Source organism: Orycteropus afer, unplaced genomic scaffold (genome assembly GCF_000298275.1).
Source record: "Orycteropus afer afer isolate SDZICR_OR568_19922 unplaced genomic scaffold, OryAfe1.0 scaffold00243, whole genome shotgun sequence".
In the NCBI taxonomy this organism is placed as follows: domain Eukaryota; kingdom Metazoa; phylum Chordata; class Mammalia; order Tubulidentata; family Orycteropodidae; genus Orycteropus; species Orycteropus afer.
The window spans coordinates 589,535-607,714 of record NW_006921830.1 but is presented as its reverse complement, the minus strand read 5'-3'; the positions used below and the strand labels follow the sequence as shown (position 1 = coordinate 607,714).

General features: G+C 49.3%; 4 protein-coding genes across 4 annotated transcripts; 2 read left to right on the top strand and 2 right to left on the bottom strand.

The window, feature by feature from the left end:
• The first annotated feature begins 23 nt into the window (after positions 1-23).
• On the top strand, positions 24-3,329 carry PSME2 (proteasome activator subunit 2). Its single transcript, XM_007949210.2, has 11 exons — positions 24-71; positions 386-418; positions 1,046-1,108; positions 1,343-1,429; positions 1,532-1,562; positions 1,646-1,743; positions 2,294-2,362; positions 2,519-2,586; positions 2,705-2,759; positions 3,064-3,150; positions 3,249-3,329. The coding sequence occupies exons 1-11, from the start codon at positions 24-26 to the stop codon at positions 3,327-3,329; spliced, it is 720 nt and encodes a 239-aa protein (XP_007947401.1).
• Positions 3,330-5,770: 2,441 nt separating this feature from the next.
• On the top strand, positions 5,771-7,866 carry EMC9 (ER membrane protein complex subunit 9). Its single transcript, XM_042782100.1, is given in 7 exon segments — positions 5,771-5,968; positions 6,111-6,191; positions 6,289-6,306; positions 6,309-6,346; positions 7,281-7,350; positions 7,442-7,536; positions 7,686-7,866. Coding segments are annotated over 7 exon segments (681 nt in total).
• A 195-nt stretch (positions 7,867-8,061) lies between these two features.
• PSME1 (proteasome activator subunit 1) lies at positions 8,062-10,593 on the bottom strand. The gene is made up of 11 exons (XM_007949206.1): positions 10,555-10,593; positions 9,878-9,910; positions 9,664-9,726; positions 9,435-9,545; positions 9,311-9,356; positions 9,081-9,178; positions 8,789-8,857; positions 8,637-8,704; positions 8,480-8,534; positions 8,314-8,400; positions 8,062-8,142 (listed from the first exon to the last, which is right to left on the bottom strand). The coding sequence occupies exons 1-11, from the start codon at positions 10,591-10,593 to the stop codon at positions 8,062-8,064; spliced, it is 750 nt and encodes a 249-aa protein (XP_007947397.1).
• A 2,243-nt stretch (positions 10,594-12,836) lies between these two features.
• On the bottom strand, positions 12,837-14,100 carry FITM1 (fat storage inducing transmembrane protein 1). Its single transcript, XM_007949205.2, has 2 exons — positions 13,841-14,100; positions 12,837-13,449 (listed from the first exon to the last, which is right to left on the bottom strand). The coding sequence occupies exons 1-2, from the start codon at positions 14,098-14,100 to the stop codon at positions 12,837-12,839; spliced, it is 873 nt and encodes a 290-aa protein (XP_007947396.1).
• Between the last annotated feature and the right edge of the window lie 4,080 nt (positions 14,101-18,180).

The window sequence follows — 18,180 nt, the reverse complement described above, 5'->3', positions numbered from 1 at the left end:
GAAGAGCTTGCAACTGAAAGAGCATGGCCAAGCCTGGTGGGGTGCGCCTGAGCGAAGAAGCCCGCAAACAGGTAATGGGGGATCGGGAAGGCTGGGAAGAGGCTGAGGAGCCCGCCTAGATGGAAGCAATGCTGAGTGCTCCAGGATATCAAGACCATGCCAGAGAACGCCCCCAGCCCCTCACTTTCGTGTTTTCATTTCGGTCTGGGGATTTCCAGATTCCTGCCCTTTGGCCAGTCTGCGCTGAGCCAGGGACTCCCAGGGAAAACTGGCTGCTTGTGGGAAAAACCTGAGTCACAGTCGGAGGGCACCCCACTGGGGGGTGGGATCTTACTCTTGACAACTGAGACCCTTAACCAACATCAGGGTACTGCTTTCTGTGCAGGTGGATGTCTTCAGGCAAAATCTCTTCCAGGAGGTAGGTCTCTTTGGACTCAAGCGATTTGACCCAGAAGCTTAGGCCAATACATAAGGGTCACAATCTCTCGGAGTGACTCCCAAACCCACCTTACAGCTGGGCCCTACATCCCTTGTGAAGTCTTCACCCAGAGAGAGTGCCTAGTTATTGATATCTGCCTTTAATCTCACCCTCTTAAGACTATTCTCCTGCCACCTTTCCTCCCCTCTTTTGGTGTGGAGGGAAAAGTCATGGCCCTAAAGCAGGAATACTATAGTCCTAACCTTGATTCTGGGAACTCTGGTAGCGTAGTGCCTAAGACACTTGACTGCTGACCAGAAGGCTGGTGGTTCAAACCTACCAGCCACTCCTCGGAAGGAAGGTTGGGCAATCTACTTCCGTAGTGATACTGCCTCAGAAACCCAAGGAGGGGTAGTTATGAGTCGGGTCAGACTCGATGGCACATAACAACAACCACCACCTTGATTCTGCCACTTACCAGCTTGAGTCAGTTCCCTAGCTTTTAAGAGCTTCATTTCCTCATTTGTAACTCTTGAACTCAGTGATTTCCAAAGGCCTTTCCAGCCCCACATCTCAAGCTCATTCAGCATCTTCTGTGATTTCCCACCCTTGCCATGTAACCTGCAGGCTGAGGAATTCCTCTGTGGATTCTTGCCACAGAAGATCATATATTTGGATCAGCTCTTAAAAGTGAGTAGTGTGGGCCCTTCCTGCCTTATCCCATGCCCTCTCTTCCCTCCATCCACTTTCTCCAGTTAATGACTAGACTCTAGACTCAGCATCCAGAGAAGAGTTGTGAATGGTGGGTGGGAGCACTAGAATGGTTTGAAGCCTGAGCCTTGGTTGGGAGGCAGAGAGAGGGTGGGTGAGATGAGTGGACAGAAGGAAGACAATGGACAGCCCCTGACAGTGAGCTCTGTGCAGGAGGACTCCTTCAATGTGGCTGATCTAACTTCTCTTCGGGCCCCACTGGATATCCCTATCCCAGACCCCCCACCCAAGGATGATGAGGTAAGGCACTCAGGGTGCAGGGCTGGACTATAAACCCAAAAAGGTGATGGCTTTCCAACTTCCATGATGTTTCTAAAGCTATGTCCCTCCATTTTTCCTTAGATGGAAACAGATAAGGAGGAGAAGAAAGAAGGTAAGGGAGGAAGGGATAGATGGGGAAAGAGAAATGGCGTACTGACTGCTTGATGACAAAGGGCCTGAATCTCTTTCTCATAGTCCCTAAGTGCGGCTTTCTTCCTGGAAATGAGAAAGTGCTCGCCCTGCTTGCCCTAGTTAAGCCAGAAGTCTGGACTCTCAAAGAGAAATGTATTCTGGTAAGTATGGGAGCTAGAGGCAGAAGAAAGAAGAGATAAGCAAGGCCAGGCCTTGGCCCCCTTCAGTGACACAAGTCCTTCTTCATTCAGCAACCTAGCCCCAAAACAGGAGACATCCTTCTGTGCCTTGGATTTGGATACCCTTTGTTCTCTCCATCCTTCTGCTAGACCTCTGATATAATGGTAATCTGAAGTCAGAGACTATGCTGTATCCACCTCTAATCTCAGAACCTATTGCTCTACCAGGTGCACAGTGGAGGTGGTAGATACAGTGAGTTGTTTAAGCCCTTTGGCCCTAGAAGGAGACTGCCTGGGTTCAAATCCTGACTGTTTTCACTTACCTATCTGGTTACCTTGAATAAATCACTTAGACTCTCCATGACTCAGTTTTCTCATTTATTAAGTGGGTATAGTAAATGTATATGTCTTGAAAGGTTTTTGTGAGGATCGCATGAGATACATAGCATAGAGCCTGGCACATAATAAGTACTCAATTAAATATAGCGGTGAGGTTTGTTGAATGATTCCTACATGATACCTCTTAACATAGGTGATCACATGGATCCAGCATCTGATCCCCAAGATTGAGGATGGAAATGATTTTGGGGTGGCAATCCAGGTAAGGTAAGGGTGAATGAGGGCACTGAGAGTGGGAAGAGACTTCGAGAGTGAGGGATAAGATGTAGACATGAACTAGGGGGAGGAAGGAGAAGGGTAGTGAAGGAGAGAGAAAATGAGGTGTTTTCTTTGCCTTTCACATCTTTTGTCACCACAGGAAAAAGTGCTGGAGCGGGTGAATGCAGTCAAGACCAAAGTGGAAGCCTTCCAGACAACCATTTCCAAGTAAGGGCAGCTGAAGGCTGTAGGAACATTTTTTGGAGTCTTAAGATTGGCCAGTACCATCAGGACAGTGGAGGACTTTGGGGAGGGTTTGAGAGAGTTGCTTCCCTTGCTTTGGCAGGTACTTCTCAGAACGTGGCGATGCAGTAGCCAAGGCCTCCAAGGAGACCCATGTGGTGAGTAGATGGTCCACCAGCCTTTTAGCTAAGGCTGGTTGGAGGTGAGAAGGAAAGGAGGGAGTGGTTCTCCTTGTCTTGTTTATGACCTTCCCAATGCTGAGAACATCAAGCCAAAAGCATTCTCTAGAAAAGCTGATTTGGGCTTCAAAAGCCTTGACCCTTTTCTCTGCTTCATCTGATGGGATCCTGGTTCTTGGTGCTGAGAAGGGATTCAGCCTCAAGTTACCTATACCCTATATGAGGAAACCAGAAATGTCCCAATCTCCTGTGGGCTGACTCAACTTTGCCTCTCATATCCCAGATGGATTACCGGGCCCTGGTGCACGAGCGAGATGAGGCAGCCTATAGGGAGCTCAGAGCCATGGTGCTGGACCTCAGGACCTTCTATGTAAGTGTGGAGTAAGGCCGTTAGGGAGACAGGTGAGGTGGACAGTGGGGAGGGAGAAGAACCTAACCTAATTTCTGCCCCTCTGGCTTTCTCCTCAGGCTGAGCTTTATCATATCATCAGCAGCAACCTGGAGAAAATCGTCAATCCAAAGGGTGAAGAAAAGCCATCTATGTACTGAGCCCAAGGCTGGAGTGAAGGAAATAAATGACCTGTACTCTGTGGTTTACATCTGGTGTGTGTCATTTATTCAAAAAGTGCTTGCTGAATGTGTATACACTATGTGTATATGTGATAGAGAGAAAAGGGTGCCAGGAAGACAAGCATGAATTCGGTGTCCATCCTAAAGAACAGGGAGAATGTATTACCTGCCATGACAGCTGTGCAGATAATCTGGTTTATGGAATTTCACAAGATTATTATTTTTTAATTGTGATTCGGGTGAAAGTTTACAAAGCAAATTGGCTTTCTATTCAAGGATGCATACACATTTTGTTTTGTGGCATTCCATGCAATCCCCACAGTATAACAGCACTATTCCCACTTCCTGTGTTTACCATTTCCCTTGGTTGTCCTCTCCTATCCCTTCCTGCCTTCTTAGCTTTGCCCTCAGCAAATGCTGCCCTTTTGCTCTTGTGTGGTTGAGTGTTCTAAGGAGTGCATACCTTTCAGGTATTGTGCACCCTACAGGCCTATCTTTTGGCCGAAAGTTGAGTCACAAGGGTGAGTTCAGTTCCAGGCTTGAAGGATGTTTAAGGCAGGAAGTTGTACCAGTCTTCCTCACACTAGTGAGCCTGGTCATTTTTTTTTTTTTTTTTTCATGATTTTGAGTTTTGGTCCACATATTTCACCCGCTCTATTGAGGACCTCCTATTGTATAATCCCTTTCAGAGCAGTCAGCTGTGGTAGCTGGGCACCATCTAGTTCTGGTCTCAGGGTTGTAGAAACTGGGGCTCATGTGATCCATTAGTCCTTTGATTCATTATTTTCTTGTGTGTTTGATTTTCTGCACTCTTGTTTGCTCTAGACAGGGAGAGACCAATAGTTGTATTACAAGATTATGTCCATCCAGGGGTTTCTTCATGGAAGAGGTGCCATTTGGGCAAAACTCCTATAGGAATAATCAGAGTTTGAACTGACAAGGAAGGCTCTGTGGATGAGGTCAGAGAACGAGGGAAGGTATTGTACTTTCCAAAGAACATTGAGCAAACTTGGAAGGAGGATCAAGATTTCACTGGGAGAATTATGGTTGAGTGGTTGGACCCCTTCCAGAGCTATGGATGGAAAAAAAAGAAGTTCTAAGGCATTGTATTACACGAAATTGCACCACAAGGCATTATGGGAAGGATGGGTCTGTAGGATTTTTCTTTTGGTCCTCTTTTTCACCTCATTAGCCAATCGCTGTATTTATCTCTGCCACTCGGTATTCAGTCCTGTTAAGATGGTAGAGACAAGGATACTTGTACTGTGGTCTTTGCTATAAACTCCACAGTAATTCAGGGCCTTATCCTGTTTTAAAATATGTTTTAAAATATGCGGTAAGAATGTTGCATTGAACTTGACAGTCTGAAAACCCATCCCAGTACAATATCTCATTTAATCCTTGAAGCACCAAGGGCAACAGGACATTAAGGCAACCAAGGGTCAGATAACCTGTAGTAGTGAAGGTAACACGGCTCATAAGTACCTGACATAGTCAGTCTGGAGTACAAACCAGCGCATTCCATAACAGGAGCAAGGCAGTCCGCTATGTCTGCACCTTTGAAGAGCCACTACTTCCGGACACCTTGAGTTCCACGGGGTAGTCTCTGGGCCTTGGGGGCAGGGAGCGGGCAGCACAGGTAACAGACAAAACCATTTTGTAATCATGAACAGAAGTTGAGTTGTTATTGTTAGGTGCCGTGCAGTCCGTTCAGATTCATAGCGACCTCATGTACATTCACGTACAACAGAACGAAACACTGCCCGCTCCTACACCACCTCACCATGTCTGAGCCCTTTGTTGTAGCCACTGTCGAGGGTCTTCCTCTTCTTCACTGACCTTTTACTTTACCAAGCATCATGACCTTCTCCAGGGAACGACCCCTCCTGGTAACATGTCCAAAGTACGTGAGAAAATTCTGCCATCCTCGCTTCTAAGGAGCATTCAGACTGTACATCTTCCAAAATAGATATGTTCGGATCGCTTAGTCAATACGCATGGAGACAGTTTACAGTTTACAGTTGTGAACTCTTCCAAATTTGATGGAGACAAAGGGCGTTGACTGGATAAAATGAGAACCTTTAGGCCTATCAAAGAGCACCACATGGGCGGGACTCTGGAAGCTGTTGGCCGGGAGTGCAGCGACTAGGTCTCCTCCAAAGGCTCAGATCTCCGCCGGCCCGCTGGGGGCGGGGAAAGGCGGAGCTGAGTGCTGCGGCTTGCAATCTGGACTTCCTTCCAGGCCGGGCGGGGGGCGGGTTGCCTTCAAGCCGAGTCAGCTTCACTGACGAACCTAAGTGAGGGGGAACGTAGGTGAGGGTGTCGATAGTCAAGGAGGTGCTGAGGTGCCTGAGGGAGCTTCGCGGATGCGAGCTGGGGCTAATCTGGATTGCTTCGTACCCGGACAGGCTCTGTTCACCATGGGGGAGGTGGAAATCTCAGCCCGGGCCTACGTGAAGATGTGCCTGCACGCCGCCCGATATCCGCACGCTGCTGTCAACGGGTTGTTGCTGGCGCCGGCACCGCACTCCCGGGAATGCCTGTGCCTCACCGACTGTGTGCCCCTATTCCACAGCCACTTGGCCCTGTCAGTCATGCTGGAAGTCGCTCTCAACCAGGTGCCGCCGCTAGAAGCCCACTGACTACCGCAAATGCCCCTAAAACCTTTAGCTCAATCCCATCCCTGGCCCTTTGCAGATACTAAGCACCCACAGAGCCGGCGCCACGATTTAGTTACTTATGGCTCCTTTCCCATGGCAGGTGGATGTGTGGGGCACCCAGGGCGGTCTGGTGGTGGCTGGGTACTACCATGCCAATGCAGCTCTGGATGACCAGAGGTGAGTGGGGTAGCCCAAAGCAGAAGGCAATCAATGGCGTATGGGGTGGAGGTCAGTAGAACCAAGGTCATTCTACCTTTCCTTCATCAAACACTTAGGAGCAGGTCTGTATGACAGGGTAGTCTATATATCCAGTGGAGAGAGGAAATATGAAGATAAGTAAGATAGCCCTGCCCTGGAGGAGCTGGGGGGTGGGGAGGACAACTGTGTATCAATAAGAACCGAGTGACACTTTCTTTTAACTGAGTGCCCCCCAACTACTGAAAAAAAGAGAGAAAACCCAACCAGCAATTTAATAAAAAGGCATTCATATAAATAGATAATTACATATATTAATCATACAAATGGATCAAATTACACAGAGTTGGCCCACCGTATCCATGATCTGTATCTGCAGATTCAACCAACCTTAGATAGAAAATATCGGGAGTGGGAAAACAATTGAGTGGTCAACGCAATCCCTCAAAGGCGAAGATAGAGTATAAAGTGGTATTTACATATCATTTGTATAAGGTGTTATAAGTAATCTAGAGGCGATTTAAAGTATATGGGAGGATATGAATATGCTATTTACAAATACTAGGCCATTTTATACAGGGACTTGAGCATCTGCAGATTTTGGTATGGGCAGGGTCTTAGAACCAATCCTTGGCAGATACTGAGGGACCACTGTACAATTTTGTAATTTGTCCCTCCCCCTTTAATAAATAGCTGACATATTTCCATTTCTACACCAAGAATTATCTTACCCTAACAGCTATGTTGTTTGAATATGGGTGTCTATTAAATGTTTTATGTTAAACATTGATGTGGTTTCCATTTGTTTTGCTGTTATAGACTGTCCTGTAGGTCAGAACATGTATAGTATGTGGTTTTGATTTCCACTCTCACCAACAGCCAACAGTGTCTGTTTCCCACAGGATTCAAGCATCAAGCAGTTGTACATCAAGCAGGACTGACTCCTGCCCCTCTCCCCAGTCCCAGGGGAAAGGCCACAGCTGCACCCAGTCTATTCGAGACCAGGGAGGCCCAGCTCAGATGGATGGGGTCTGCCCACTCAGCTCCTTACTCCTCTGATCTTTCCTTTACACAGCCCTGGCCCCCTGGCCTTGAAAATTGCTGGGCGAATTGCAGAATTCTTCCCTGATGCAGTGCTCATCATGGTGAGCCTTGGGATTCAGGGTGGGAGGAACTGGAGAGATAATAGGGAATGGGATCCTTGAAACTCTCACCTGCTCACCCTTGTCCACCCAGCTGGATAATCAGAAACTGGTGCCTCATCCTCGTGTGCCTCCAGTCATTGTCTTGGAGAACCATGGTCCCCGCTGGGCCCCCAAGGACAAGAACCTGTGAGTGCCCCACTCCTTCCTTGGAAGTCCAAGGCTGCTGGGCGCCCTCTATTCTGCCCCAAGGGTCCTTCCCTAGATCTAACCTCTGCCAAGTTCTGTGTCTGACCCCACTGGCCTCTGTTTGATTTCCATGGGGGTTATTATTTCAGAGTGATGTGGAGGGACTGGGAAGAGTCTCGGCAGATGGTAGGAGCACTGTTGGAGGACCGGGCCCACCAGCACCTTGTGGACTTTGACTCTCACCTTGACGACATCCAGCAGGACTGGACCAACCAGCAGCTGAATACCCAAATCATCCAGTGGATTGGTCCCACTAATGGAAATGCCTGAAACAGGGCCAGTGGGGCCAGGATCCAATAAAGAGACTTGGGGCTGACGGGCAATGGTATGACTATATTTATTGTGCGTGGATGGCAAGGTGAGAGAGAAACCTCAACAGGAGAGAAATTTGGGGGGAAGGTCTGGAATCCCTGATGAAAGGTAGGAGGGTCTGCTCTACCCATCACAAAATGAGAGTGGAGGCCCTCAATAGATCATTCCCTTCGTTTCTCCCCTGGGCTTCTTAAGCTTTTCGAAGTTCTTCAGGATGATATCATATAGCACAGCCTACAGGGCCAGGAAGAAGTAGGGGTCAGCTGCAGATGCCAGTGGCCCCATTTCCAGCCTTGTGGAGAGGCCTACCCTTTGTCATCCTTCACCCCTAGCCTTCAAGGTCAGGGAGTGGGTGACCTGGGCAAGCTGCCTCTGCCCACCCCTGCCCTGCCCTCGCCTCCTCACATAAGCATTACGGATCTCCATGACCATCAGTCGAATGTCCCGGTACTCTGCCTCATCCAGCTCATGCACCAGCTGCCGATAATCACCCTGAGGGAGATCTGAGGGTCAGTCTGACTTTGTTCAAGTGTGTCCATTCCCCTCATGCACCCCAAACTGGGTCACCTACCACATGGGGTTGCTTGGCTGCTTTGGTCACTGCATCGCCCCGCTCAGAGAAATACCTATGGGAAGTGTGTGGAGTGGGAGAAGGTGGTACGAGCCTCAGCCTCTGTCCACAACCAAAGGCAGAATGTGCACGTGGGTATAGGTGAGTAGTCACTTACTTGGAGATCTGAGTGTGGAAGCCTTCCAGCTTGGTGTGAAGGGTGGTCATCAACTCAAACACCTTTTCCTGGGGAAAGAAAGCAAGATGGGAAAATAGAAGGAAGTATGGGCTGGAGGGGAAGGGAAGGCAGGAACGGGGTAGCACTCTTACTTGCACAGCCACTCCGAAGTTGTTCCCATCTTCAATCCGAGGTATCTGCAGCTGCAACCAGGTGGTGACCTGGGACAAGGGAATGGCATCTAAGTCACAGCAGCCTGCAATCAGTGTCTACAAGGTGGCTGGAGATATGGAGGTCCATCCTGAGCTCCAGGACCTGTACTTCTGGTTTCATTTGCTGTGCCCTTGCCTGCTAAGACCTGGCAGGTGTTGGGCCCTAACGGGCAGGGTCCAAGGAGGACAAAGGGTTCAACCTAAAGCCTGGGGGTGGAAGTGAAGGGCTCACCAGGTTGAGTTGCTCAATGACATCTTTGATTTCAGGTTTCAGGCGCTGCAAGAGGTCCACAATCTTCTCGTTGCAATTTACTGGGCCACAGGGAGGACCTGGAAAATAGGCAATGGGTCAGGCACATGATTGGGCCTGTGGGAGGATTGTGAGAGGGGAGAAAGATCCTTAGGGAGAAGCTCCTGGGGAGTGGGACTTGAGTCCCTTCCTACCATAATGGTTTCAAGTACCTTTGTCTTCATCTTCCCCTTTCTTCTTTTCATCTTTGTCTTCCTTCTGCAGTGAGAGAGGGGGTCATGGGAGTCAGACCTAAGGTTGATTTCCCCCATGAGGGAGTCCCTCTCCCCAGCTTGCCTCCTGCTGTTTCTTCCGCTCCTCCTTCTCTTTCTCCTTGACTGGATCAGGCACTGGGATGTCCAATGGAGCCTTCAGATTGCTCAGGTTGGCGTCATTAAGGGCTGGCTCCTGGTGCAGGGTGGGAGGGGGGCTAGAGGCAAGAGTGTCCCTCTCACCTCCTCATTCTCATGGCCCTCCAGACTCTCCCCTTGGCCCCTATTCTCTAGCCCCTTGCCCAGCCTAGTACCTTTAAAAATGCATCCAATTCAGAAATCTTCTTGGGGAAATAGCTCCCAAGCAGGTTCTCTGTCTGTGTGTGAGGTTGGGGTAGGGGAGGGTAAAGGTTAGAATCAAATGTCCTTCCTAGCCAGTGAAGCAGGCCAATGCTGCGCAGCAGAGGAGGGCTGAGCAGTGGGAGTTGGGGACAAATGGGGGTGCTGATGCAATGTGGCTGGAATTACCTTGGTAGACAGGTCTTCACGGAACACATCCACCTGTGGGGCACAGACAACCCTTCATAAAGCTGGCTTTAAGGCCAATTCATTTGAAGGCAATTCCTTTAGAATAAGTGTAGGGCCTGGACCTGGGGAAGGGTGTGTTGGGGGTGTGTGTGTGTAGGGGTGGTGGAAGAGTGTATCTCTGTGGACCTGAGGAAAGTGGAATGGATCTCCGTGGGGCTGGATTAGAGAGGTGAGAACATTTCCTGGTGAGAAGTTGGTTTATGTGGAAACAGATCCCTAGGGTCTCCTGGGTAGCCCTGAAGGGGGCGCATATGAGAGCACTGTGCGATTAGGGTAAGAACTGAGTATCCTGTGGAGTGGGCCCTGGGGCCCTGGTTAGACCATAAGGTGGCATAGGCAGATTCCGCACCACGTCTGTGTGTGGCCCTGGCCCAGGGCCAGAGGACTTCCCCTCCACACCAGCTCTCCGCTTCACCTCACCCCGCTGAACCACAGCCGCCTTGCCTATCCCTACAGGCAGACCTAGCCGATCTTCCCGGGGACTCGGGTGCTCCGGGAGCGTAGCTTCGGTCGATTGACCCTCATTCGGGTCGAGGGCTTCGGGCCAGTCAGGGATGTCCTCAGCCTCTCCGAGCCACGCCTCCCTAAAGGGCTTTCCTTGAACCTGCTGCGCTCACCTTGGCTTGGGCTTCAGGCTGGACCTTGAGTGTGGCCATGGCTGGGGACCGGACCTTACGCCGCGCGTGGAGCGTGGAGTGGGAACCAGGAAGAGAAAGTGAAAGCAGCTCGCACTGCCTTCCTGGGCATTGGGGAACAGAGGTACTGGAGGAGGCGGGACCGATCAGAGAGGAGAAGGGCGGGGGAGCAAAGGAAGGCTGGCGAGGCGCAGCTCCCCCTACGGCCCGAGAGAAGAGTTTCTGCTAACCATCTCCGACTGGCCCCGCCGCCCAGACCCGGTCGCCCCGCCCCGGCCCCGCCGGCCCCCTACTCCCACCCCGGCTACCCCTCCGGGTCCCGCCTCTTGACTCGGCCTGCGCCTTCTACTCCCTCCTTTCGACTCCCCGCCTTCGAGCCTCAGCAGTTCCCGCCTCCCCGCGCCTCCCTCACTATATCTTCGTATCCGCCCTGCTCGCCTCCTAGCCTCCCTCCTCTTGACGCCCCACCTCCGGCCTCCTCGCCATCCACCTTTCCATTCCCGCCTCCCTGCTTCTGGCGCCCCCAACTCCCGGCTCCTGTCACCCCGCCGGCTCTTTTCATCCCCTGCCTGTCCTGGGGCAGAGATAAGCCTTACGTGGGGCCTTTCCACATCTTCTCTGGAGCAAAACCTGGTTGCCCTTTATCCAGGTCGGCGTGGACCCTTGGCTCCAGGGACAACCTCTTCACCGTGCAGTGACACTAAGACGCTGGCGCCATCTGGATCTAAGCCTTTTTCAATTCTTTCCGGGAGTACTGTTGCAGCTCCATTCCTTTATAACCCATTCTTCACACGTAAGCGGGATCATGCAGCGTCCTATTCACCTTATAATGAAATCCAGAGGGCTTACCTGGCCTATAAGGCCCTGGATAGTGGCTGACACCTGCCTCCTCTTCAACTTCACTTTCTACTGCTTTCCTGCCCTCATTCATTACACTTGCAAATACCTGGACATTTTGTTTTTCAAACGTGTCATGTCTTTTCTACAGCAGTCTTTGCTCTTACTCATCTTTTTACCCAAACACCCGCCCCCTGGTTCATGTTGTGTTTGTTCTCAGCTCAAATACCACCTCTGCAAAAACAACTCTATCCCATTCTTTCTCAAGTACCTGCCTCCAAGTCGATTACAAAAGAGCCTGTTTCAGTTCCTTCATGGCACTTCTCTGATATTAGCCAGTCTATTTTTTTGAGACAGGCTAGTGTAGTGGTTTATCAGTCTTTTCTGCAAAAGGGCAGATAGGGAATATTTTAGGCTTTGTGGGCTGTATAGTTTCTGTAGCTACTGTTCTGACACTGTAGCGGGAAAGAAGTCATAGACAACATGTAAATAAATGAGACTAGGTTCCAATAAAACTTCATGTACAGTAAAATTAGAATTTCCTGTGTAATAAAACATTCTTTCTATTGCTTTTTCATCCATTTCAAAATGTAAAAAACCATTCTTAGCTTGTGGGCCATCCAAAAGCTGACTACAGGTGAGATGTAGTTTGTTGACCCCTGGTTTAGAGTACAGGCAATGGACCTGTATTGTCTGGGTTTGTAACCCTGGCTCTGTTATTTTCTAGCTATGAACAACTTACTTACTTACTTATCCTCTGTACCTATTTCCCCAATTCTACAATGAGAACACAACTAAACCTACTTCTGCTGCTGGTGTGAGGACAAAATATGTTTCTATAAAGAATTTAGACTGCCTCCTCAACTCCAGAACAGTGCCTAAGGACACAGACTGAGCACAAGTGTTTGCTATTATTAAGTGTGTGTTTATCATCTGTCTCCCCCAGTTGCTCATATGCTCCGAAACAGCAGAAATCTTGTCTTTCTTATTCACATGGCATGGAACTATATTAAATAAATGAGCACACACAGATCCCCTATGGGGAAGACAGGGTGGGAAGGGCTCCTGAGTGGGGTTGCCAGATAGGCAAGACCCTAAGAAGGAGGCAGGAAAAATAAAACTTGCCTGTGGGAGAGATGGAGCACTTGCTCAGCCAAGAATGACGCCCATACCTAAGGACACTGTTATCTGCCTTATCAGGGTCATAACTTGACATCACAGACCCAGAAAACTTGAAATTTGCAAGGAGTAGGGGGAGGAAAGGACAATGAAGGGGTGGAATTCAAGCCTAAGGAAGGGCATTCATGGTCAGTGACAGCGAGTAACAGCTGAGAAATCCAACCAGACCCTCTTACATTCCCACCCTCTCCAGGCCCCAGTCAAATGATAAGATGAGCCACAGCCAGGCCTGATATGCCTTTATTTCTTCAGTTATGCTTGCGGCTGGAGTGGGGGCGAGGGAAGAGCCCATGGCCTGGGCTCCCTGGGGACCAGGGTTGATGATACCAGCTGCCATACGTGAGGTACCAGGCGAAGGTGCCTACTGCGGCGCCCACCACCTTGTGAGTGTACTGGTGGAAGTAGATGACAGTACAGAGCAGCAAAAAGTTCCAGAGTCCCAGCAGCAGCACATTGAGCAGGAAAACGAGGCGTAGGGGGGCACCGGCGGGCAGCCCGTGGGCCAGATACTTGGCGAACACTGCTGCTTCCTCAGCCATGAGCAGGCAGCAGAAGGTGAGTAGGAAGGTGTGGGAAGAGACAGTGTAGCCCCGCCACTGGTGGCCGGCAGCCAGGCAGCTGCGGCGGTCAGGTAACTCATGGAGCAGCAGTCCCTGGGGGAGAGGCTCAAAGCAGGAGCCTGTCAGGTCCTCGATGAGCAGGAAGGCCCTACCAGCCCCCCGCCACACAGCTGCCCCCACCACCAGCCGGCTCAGGTGCCGAGCTGTCACCGCCACTCGTCGTGTAGCCAGGAACACCACCAGCAACACAAAACCCCCGAGGAAGGTGCATGTCCAGCCCCACGCTGAATTCACAAATTTTCTGTGGATAAAGAAGAGGGGAGGCCACTCAGATGCCCCAGTCCTCTCTCTCCAGTGTGGTCTGTGTTCTCATCTCTGCTTTGTGTCCAATCCTACCATCTAGTGTCCCTTCATCAATGGCTCTCTTTCCATCACGCCTACCACAACCCTTACCCATCATCATCTCCTTTGAGGATCACATGACTTTCTAGTCTCTATTTCCTCTCTAACCTGCTCCTGTTCCTGCTACCCTGTACCCCTATAGCTCTCTTTCCCTCCCTCTCCCCTGACCTTCTCTTCAACCTCCTAGCCTATTTTTAGTGTCCGGACTGGCAGGAGGACAGAAGCCTAGAGGAGGGAGCTAGGAACCCAGAGTGCAGGGAACCGGCTCCCATGGCCTTGGGTGGACTCACATGTTAAAGAAGTTGCCGTGGCTGGCGAAGATGGTCCGAGGGTTGACGTGGAACTGGAGAAGGGGCCCGAAGATGACCACTGCTGCTAGCCAGGCATGGTAGAGGCGCCGTAAGCAGGGGCTGCCCAGGAGGTGGGCGGCCTGTTCACTTCCAAAGTAGAGCAAGGCAGAGGCCAACCAAAGCAGCACCTTCAACAGGCAGCCTAACAGTGCCTGGATTCGGGCCCCCACCCCTGACCCCACCACCGGCCCCCTCTCCATGTTCCCTCCCCTTCCCACTAACTGCTTCTCTGCTGGGCAGCTGAGGAGGGGCTGATGGGGCCCCCCCCGAACAAGGACAGGCAGTGACAGGTGTGGCAGACACAGTACAGAGCCCTGTTGGCAGCTGGCAGGCGGGGGAGAGGGGTGGGAGGCAGTAAGGGGCCAGGGCAGAGGGCTGCCACGTCAGCAGGGTCCTGGCCTAGGATATGTGTTAGTGTGTGTCCTGACAGTAGCCTGTGTCCTTTCCTGTTAGCCCTGTGTCCCTATGACCCTCTAGTTTTATGTCCCCAGCTCCAACTATGTTCATGTTTCAGAGCCAGGCCTACTATTCAAGGCTGTCTCTGTCTACACACAGCCTGCTTGGGTCTCCCTGTCCCTGCTGAATTGGCCAAAGGCTCCTTCTCCCACCCTTTCTGTGTATTTATGCCACAGGGAAATCAGGGGTCACGACAGAAAACTAACCAAATCTTGGAAGTCGTTAAAAAAATGTGCATCTACCTCATAATCAGCATGGTCCAGGATTTAGCAGGGCTCTGGTGCCTGGCACTGCATCCAACTCGAGCCTTGGGAAGCTTATCAGCAAGGGTATCCACTCAAGACACTGTGATCCCAGGGGGGTCCAGCCCTAGTTCCTGTCTGGTCTGAAGGGGCTCCCAGGGCTAGTCTGGCCCCAGAGCTGCTGTGTAAACTGTGGTGATTGTCCAATGCACAATGCATCACATCTATAGGAGCATTTTCATCTATGTTTATTATGATCAACAATGAAATTCAAGTGTCCTGAGGAAGGAGTGCTGTATGAGTTGGCTGTGGCCCATGTTGGGCCCAAAGAGCTCTAAAGATCAAGTTTACTCTTAGTGGGACAGGGGGCAGAGGGAAACCCTAGAAGGTAAACCCCCAGCCTGGAGTTCACTGAAACCTTAGTTGGTCTCCCAGCCTGGCCTCTGGGCTGAAGTGGCAGGGAGGAAAGCAACCTACCCAGCAGTCACTGTTTTTTAGTAAATTGTTTCGAAATCATTTTTGTCTTCCTTCCTCATTCCTCAAAACTGGTGATGGATTTCAGAGTACAGTGGAGGCCACACTAAGTAGCAAAAGGAATGGCCAACCAAGGACACTCAGGTTCTGGGCCCAACTGTGTGACTTTGGGAAAATCAACTTAACACTTCTTGGTCCTCAGTTTCCTCTTCTGTAAACTGATTATATAAACTAGTGGACCATGTGAACTCCAGCTTCCATGACACTGAGAGCAGAACTAGATGGTGCCCAGCTATCACTGCTACTATTCTGAAAAGGATCACAATAGGAGGTTGTAGATAAAGTGGGACAAAAACATGGAACAAAACTCCAAGTAATAAAAAAAAGACCAGGCATACTGGTCTGGTCTGATAAGAGACTGGTGGAACCCCGAGACTATCGCCCTTAGGCACCCTTCAGGCCTGGAACTCAACTCACTTCCATGGCTCAACTTTCAGCCAAATAACAGCTAGACCTACAAGGTGAATAATAACACCAGGGAGGTATGAACTTTAGATCAACCAACCACATGAGATCAAAAGGGCAGCATTTGCCCAGGGATAAAGCTCAGAAGGCAGGAAGGAACAGGAAAGAAGGAAAATATGGCACCAGTAAACACAGGAAGGAAGTAAGAAGAGCTGTTACATTGTGGAGACGGCAATGAATGTCAAAAAATGTGTATGAATTGTTGGATAACCAATTTTCTCTACAAACATTCACAGTATTACTCAAATCACAATAAAAAGTTAAAAAGTAAAAATAAACAAGCAGTAAGTAGAAAAGGTTCCCTCCAGTTCCTAAAGCACAATGCTTTACGACCCTGTGTCTTGGCGTAGTGGCCTTTAAGCCTTCCTGCTCATGAACCCTCTAAGAATTTTGAAGACTATGGACCCCTGTGCACATTTTTAATCGAAAACTTTTCATCATATTTTAAATAGCTGCAAAGCACATAATTTCTGGTGTATTGTATATACTGGCATTTGAAAACAAAACTATCCTATCACTCTTTTTAAATATCCAATGAAATCTAAACACTATAGTGATTCACTACCTCAACATCACCTATTAAAAATTATGTGACAAGATTTTCTTAACAGTCACAAATCATGTATCCATTCTACTTCACCCACAGAAGGGATCCTGGGGTTTTTTTTATGCTTGATAGTCTTTATTCGTGATTTTATCACACTCTCTGAAAGGAAAAAAAAAACCAACGTAAATTTAAAAAAAATTTCCTGTAAGTCCCTAAGAGTTAAATTTTTTTCTTCTGGATTGAATTCTCACTACAACTGTTAGTTGGATAAAAGGTCTTATTAGTAAAAACAAATGTTCATAAATTTTGATAACAACAAACTAAAATCATATTGAAAATGAACTCTGGTGGCGTACTGCCTAAGGCATTTGACTGTTAACCAGAAGGTTGTGGTTCAAACCCACCAGCCACTCCGTGGAAGGAAGATTGGGCAATCTACCTCCGTAAAGATTTACCACTTTGGAAATCCAACGGGGTCACTCTGAGTTGGAATTGACTCAATGACAGTGAGGTTTTTTTTTTTTTTTTTTAATCAGAAACATAGGGGCTCTGGTGGCACAGTGCCTAAGGCATCTGAGTAACCAGAAGAGTGGCGGTTCACCACTCCTGTGGCTTCCAGCCAAACAAAAAACAGGCATGAGTTGAACATCTACATTAGGTAGATACACTCATTGGAGAGATCAATCATGGGAGAACAGAAGGGCTGTGTTTGTATAGGCAGACAGCTGGGGGCAGGGGAGCAGGAGTGCATGAGAGGGAAGGATACAGGGAAGAGGTAACTATGGGGAGGAAGTGGGAAGAAAGCTGTTGCACTGTGGGAAACTGCAGTCAATGTCATGAGGCAAAGTGTTTGTGAACTGCTGTGTAGAAAATGAGTTTGCTCTGTAAACTTTCACCCAAGTCACAATAAAAATTTTAAAAATTCACTGCTTAAAAAAAAAAAAGGTTTGCAGTTTCAAACCCACCAGCTGCTCAGTGGAAGGAAAATGGGACAATCTACTTCTATAAAGATTTGCCACCTTGCAAACCTAGTAGGGGTTGCTATGAGTTGGAATCGACTCAATGGCAGTGAGTACAAGTAATGAGAAGCACAGGTGATTTGTGGGGCCTTGATTAAATGAGGCTCTGGGGACTTTAACTTGCCCCTTAGTGTTGGTGCCCGGGTGGTAATACAAGCTCTGGGTGAGATGGATGGGTGCCTCTCAGGTAAAGGGGCAGAGGTGGACTGAAAAAGGGCAGATGGGAAAGGTTATCACACTAAACAGATCAATATAAGGAGAGAAAACACACGGAGGCTTAGGACCTGGACAATTTTTATCCTTTTAAAACTACCTATTTTGCATACCACATTTTGCTGAGAAAGTCTTTGAGTACCCCTGGGAGTGTGTACCCTGGTTTGAAAATTGCCTTTGAACACTGAAATGTAGTGGAAAGAGCTAGTCAGAGCTGGATGAGAATCCCAGCTCTCCCTCTGACCATAAGTTTGCTCTGGGGTATGTCCCTGATCTCTTTCCACGTTTCCTCACTAGCACAAAGGGTGGCCATAGTGGATGAGACTGTCAGTGTGAAGTGCCCAGGATGGTGCCTGGGATCAGTGTCATCTAAGTTCTTTCTTGCTCGTGTTCATGGGTTGCCTCTTCTGTAGACTGTACCAGCTCCAGGGTCAGTCCTAGAGCAGAGCTAATGTGGGCATTCCTGGGCTTTAACTTAGCATGTGCTCACTTCCCTGTGTATGTCTCTTATGTTGGTGATAAATTTCTCAGGTTGGTGGAGAAGTTGCAGGATTTTGGTATTTCCCTTCATCTTGTGGTATTTCCTCCCAGCAAGGAGCATACCCGAAGGCTTTTTTAGAGCTCTTTTCTTGAAGTGAGAGGCTAAAAGACCTCAGACAGAAAAGAGTGTGAGGGAGATGGAGAAAGACACTGAGGCAGGTTCCCACAAGAAGTTTATTGAGGGAGCCAAAGCCAGTGAGGACAAATGAGTCCTACTTCAACCTTCCTCCTTAAAGATGCTGGCCTCCAGCATGATGGACACAC

Coding starts and splice junctions, on each gene's coding strand:
- PSME1 (XM_007949206.1), bottom strand. CDS start 10,593: ATGGCCACACTCAAGGTCCAGCCTGAAGCCCAAGCCAAG. Junction 8,858..9,080: donor TCATTGAGCAACTCAACCTG/GTGAGCCCTTCA, acceptor CCCTTGTCCCAG/GTCACCACCTGGTTGCAGCT. Junction 8,401..8,479: donor CAGCCAAGCAACCCCATGTG/GTAGGTGACCCA, acceptor GATCTCCCTCAG/GGTGATTATCGGCAGCTGGT.
- PSME2 (XM_007949210.2), top strand. CDS start 24: ATGGCCAAGCCTGGTGGGGTGCGCCTGAGCGAAGAAGCCCGCAAACAG. Junction 1,563..1,645: donor TAAGGAGGAGAAGAAAGAAG/GTAAGGGAGGAA, acceptor TCTTTCTCATAG/TCCCTAAGTGCGGCTTTCTT. Junction 2,363..2,518: donor ATTTTGGGGTGGCAATCCAG/GTAAGGTAAGGG, acceptor TTGTCACCACAG/GAAAAAGTGCTGGAGCGGGT.
- FITM1 (XM_007949205.2), bottom strand. CDS start 14,100: ATGGAGAGGGGGCCGGTGGTGGGGTCAGGGGTGGGGGCCCGAATCCAG. Junction 13,450..13,840: donor CACGGCAACTTCTTTAACAT/GTGAGTCCACCC, acceptor CTTTATCCACAG/AAAATTTGTGAATTCAGCGT.